We start from the raw sequence: 4,306 nt of genomic DNA on the forward strand, positions 1-4,306 counted from the left end.
GTCTCCAGCTGCCTTGCCCCAGGCCCTCGGGCGAGAAGCACACTCCGCGTCTCTATTCAAAGCCAGAGACATCCATCCACCGAGGTCTTTCGTGTGTCAAGGAAGGGGATGGAGCAAGGGGGCGGGATAGAGCAGCTGATGTTTGGTCAGAGGAGGCACAAAATGCCAGCCAGCGCTGCAGGCCCACAATCGTTCTCCAACCCCAAGGCCATTGGCTGCTTAGGCCACCTGCAGGCTTTGGTGTGGGGTTCGGGGTGCGCTCTGTTGCCGGCTCCTCTCCTAGCCTTTCCTCCCAATGTGCGTGGGCCTGGTGCGAGGAGGGGACCCCGGGACACTGGTCCTCTAGCAGTCAAGCTTGCTAGGCCCTCGCCTACCACCCCTCATTGCAAATGAAGAATCAGATTCCTTTTATTGACTGACTTTCTGACTCCCCATCAGCCTGCAAAATGATGCTGAGTCCGGACCAAGCCGCCGACTCAGATCACCCCAGCTCGACGCACTCGGACCCGGAGTCTCTGGGCGGCGCAGATGTCAAGGTGCTGGGCAGCGTGTCGGACCTGGAGCCGGTGGAGGAGGCCGACGGCGACAGCAAGGGCGGCAGCCGGGCCGCGCTCTACCCGCACCCGCAGCAGCTGAGCCGCGAGGAGAAGCGCCGCCGCCGGCGCGCCACGGCCAAGTACCGCTCGGCCCACGCCACCCGCGAGCGCATCCGCGTGGAGGCCTTCAACCTGGCCTTCGCCGAGCTCCGCAAGCTGCTGCCCACGCTGCCCCCGGACAAGAAGCTCTCCAAGATCGAGATCCTGCGCCTGGCCATCTGCTACATCTCCTATCTCAACCACGTCCTGGACGTGTAGGGAGGGGGACGCCGCGGGAGGCCGCCGGTCCGGGCGGGCGTCTAGTCTGCCAAAGGCAACACACCCGTCCTGCCAGGCCTGACGGTCGCCCAGAGACACCAGAACGAGGGGGGAAGCTTGCAGTCTGTTCTCTCTGGTCATCAAGGCAACAGGGCAATGTTTCCGAGCCTGGGAGGTGGGGTTGGACAGAAAGATCTGGGTCTTGCAGGGATATTTTCCTGGCTGGAAGAACCTTCTGGAGGTACCTAGGGTGAGTTGCTCGGGGCCTTCCTTGGATGTGTTAGGGACATCTCCTTAAGGGTGGTTGCAGTAACCCACTGGAGGCTTTGAGTCCCCCTATTTAAATCCCATACATCTTCATATTTTGAAAGGATAAGGAAGGGCAGAAGCTCAGCCCAGGCTGATCGGTTCAGATTGTGACTATCGGGGGTTTTTCTAATTGAGAAATCACCAAACCTTGGGGAGAAGGAAAAGATTAAAATCTTTTCCATATAGAGATTAAGACAGAAAGGTGGCCCAGTAAACTTTCTGTTCACCCTGTGAAATGAAAAATCACATTCAAATATAAATAAAATCCTGAATATTTGACAAGGTTAAAAAAAAGATACATTCAGAATAGACAAAACACACCGTGGGAGGATTTGAGCTTAGTGAGACTTTAACCCCAAGATAGGACACTAAGGTAGATAGAAAACTCCATATTTAAATGGAAAATTTAACATCTGATTGCTTTTCAGGGCAAAATGCCCCTTTAAATATCCAAAAACAACCCTTCTATTTGTGACCTTAACATGTGGACCCATAGATGCAGTTAGAAAAAAGACAGCCTATTTTTATTTATGTTAGAAGGAGTAGAGTATTTTTTTCAAGACATTTATTTTTCAGAGTGGTGATAATTTTACTTTGGATACTCCGTGCCAATTTATTTATAGTCAAGTGTTTACACTTTTCCCCCGTGAAATAATTGCGTCTAACCTTTTATGTGTTTGTTGCGATTATCTTGTGGTCTTCTTTATTTTTTCGGATTATATTGCACTTGTATAAGAGAGTTCCCGCTTCCCCTGTTTCTAAGCATATTTTATATATTACGAAGTTGGTTGTTTTGTTGTGAGGTCAGCAACACTAGCCCTTCACTGCTATAGTTTTCTAAGAAGTTAAGTGTTGTTATTCTTGCCTGTAGTTTTGTCTGAAAGGAACCTTTCCAAACTGTTTATAAGGAATAGCTTCTTGTGTGTGCGTGTGTGACGTTTGTGCGTGGGATGATTTTAGGAAGTTACATTATTTTCCTAAAAAAAGAAAAGAAAAAAGAATTCAGACTTACTTCCTCTGTGACAACCAAAAAGAAAAGTCTATGACCTGGAAATGTTTCATGTTCTTGGCTGTGAAACTCGTAAAGCAAGAAGTGTATTTTAGAGACAAGGGAGAAAGGAAAAAAAAAAAAAAAAACCACATCTGCTATCCAAAGATTTTAGTCTTTTTCAGGGTTTTTTTGTGTCTCTGTTGCTTTATATAATGCAATATTTTGTAGTGAAAATAGATATAACCTGGTTTCTACCTGACGAGTTTTCATATCTCATGACTGGTGCGCTGTTTTGCATATAAATAAAGGTATCAGATAAAACTCCTCCTCTTTATTTTAAGCATCTGTCTAGAAATCGAACATGCTGGCTGAGCGTGAAATGTCTTAATGGGACTCAATTCCTTAGAAGTAATTAGTGAAACAAAACGAGAACAAAGAAGAGAAAGAGAGAGAGAGAGAGAGAGAGAGAAAGAAAGAGAGAACACGTACATATTCAGGGGCTGCAATGTTTGATGGTTTGATAAATTTGTATACAACACAGCCTGGTACGGTATGGATCATGCCTCATCCGTGAGGAAAAGCTGGGAGGTGTGCTTGTAAAAAATTACGCAGATCATAAATGTCTTTTTTTTTTTTTTTTGCTTTAAAAGAAAACTTTGTAACTGTCTAATCCAAGCTCTTGGGAAAACTCAGGTCCAAAAAGGGGCCTGCATTTAAGTGGCAGGGCAGAGCTGGGCGTGGTCACTCACACTTCGATCCCAGTACCTGAGAAGCAGGAGGTGGGGGAGCCAGGAGATCAAGGTCACCCTCAGCTGTGTAGTGAATTTAAGGCCAGCCTGGGCTACATGAGGCCCTCTCTGAAAAAGTCAGTGAGCAGACCCTTGTGACCCTCTGGTCACTTACGTGCAAGGTATGTATTACTGAAACATCGAATCAGTCGCCACATTCAGATTATGACACACTTGCAGTGAGAAATGGCCTTAAAACAACCTTAAATAGGAAACATGTCATCTACATACCTGTATCTGGTATAAAACATGGCAGACTGTATAAGCAGAACCCATGAATAATATAACCATATCCCTGTATGGGCATGCTCATATAGACTCTTGAGAACTGTATCAGCCAAATCTCTGGACCATATAAACAAGTGGTTATATTATATGGATTCTCTGGTTTTTCCATACAGTCTGCAGGCTCACAGTGTTTTCGTTCTCCTCCCTGGTTTCTTACAGTAGTAAGTTTCACCCATACCTAGCAAGCAAGGTTTCGTGTTCTTCTGTCTGGAGGTGTTTGGGATGCTTTCTGCAGAGGGTATCAAAAAGAACAGCAACTTTCTTTCACTTCTCTCTGGACAAGGTCTTGGCCACAGCAGCAGTGGCTATTCAGTCTCTGAGCAGCAAAGACGTGTGTGGCCTGTGACACTGTGGTAGCTGGGAGTATCTCTAGGGAGCGGGAAGAGGTGGCAGCTCCTGGTCTTCATAGCATCTCTCTAGTAAATGCTCCTATGCCAAGGTAATGTCTAACCTCTGGAAACCTTCCACAGATTGACCTGGACAAATGAGTTGAAATCCAGCTCACCAACACAGCCCTCCCTTCACACCTAGGAGGAATCTGTTCACTCAATGCCTGGGACTAAATGTTTACTTGCTTTGGAGTAGGACAAAGGCCGACACCCCCAGGTACACAACCCATGCGGTCTCAGAAGAGGATCTTTAAAATGTCATTTCAAATCCTCAAGAGAGAGAGAGAGAGAGAGAGAGAGAGAGAGAGAGAGAGAGACAAAGCACTGTGACTCTACCTAGAGCAGAGGGGGATAGGCTTATCCTTTGAAAGTAGCATGGACTCCACCATGGGGGATGGAGAGCACCGAGAGAGGATTCTCTGAGCAGGGGCACTGAGGTAATTCACTCCCACTTTGACCAGCCGGTATTTACTGAGGACATAATGAGTGCCAGGAAATGTTTTAGACCCTAAAAAATTGACATCAGATAAGACGGTGCCAAAGAGAATACTGACAGGAAATGATTAATCCACTGGTTTTGAAGGACACTGAGGAATTGTAAACTGGAGACTGGAAGAAGGGCAGGCAAAGGTGTCCTGGTAGGGGTAGTGTTTCCTACAGCATGAAGGAAGGCCTTGTGTCCTGGAG

General features: G+C 46.8%; 1 protein-coding gene across 1 annotated transcript; it reads left to right on the plus strand.

The window, feature by feature from the left end:
* The first annotated feature begins 446 nt into the window (after positions 1 to 446).
* Nhlh2 (nescient helix-loop-helix 2) lies at positions 447 to 874 on the plus strand. Its single transcript, XM_050157593.1, has one exon. The coding sequence runs from the start codon at positions 447 to 449 to the stop codon at positions 852 to 854; it is 408 nt and encodes a 135-aa protein (XP_050013550.1). The 3' UTR covers positions 855 to 874.
* The last annotated feature ends 3,432 nt before the right edge of the window (positions 875 to 4,306 follow it).

Source organism: Alexandromys fortis, unplaced genomic scaffold, assembly GCF_014885135.2.
Source record: "Alexandromys fortis isolate MF-2015 unplaced genomic scaffold, M_Fortis_MF-2015_v1.1 scaffold_78, whole genome shotgun sequence".
Lineage (NCBI taxonomy): Eukaryota > Metazoa > Chordata > Mammalia > Rodentia > Cricetidae > Alexandromys > Alexandromys fortis.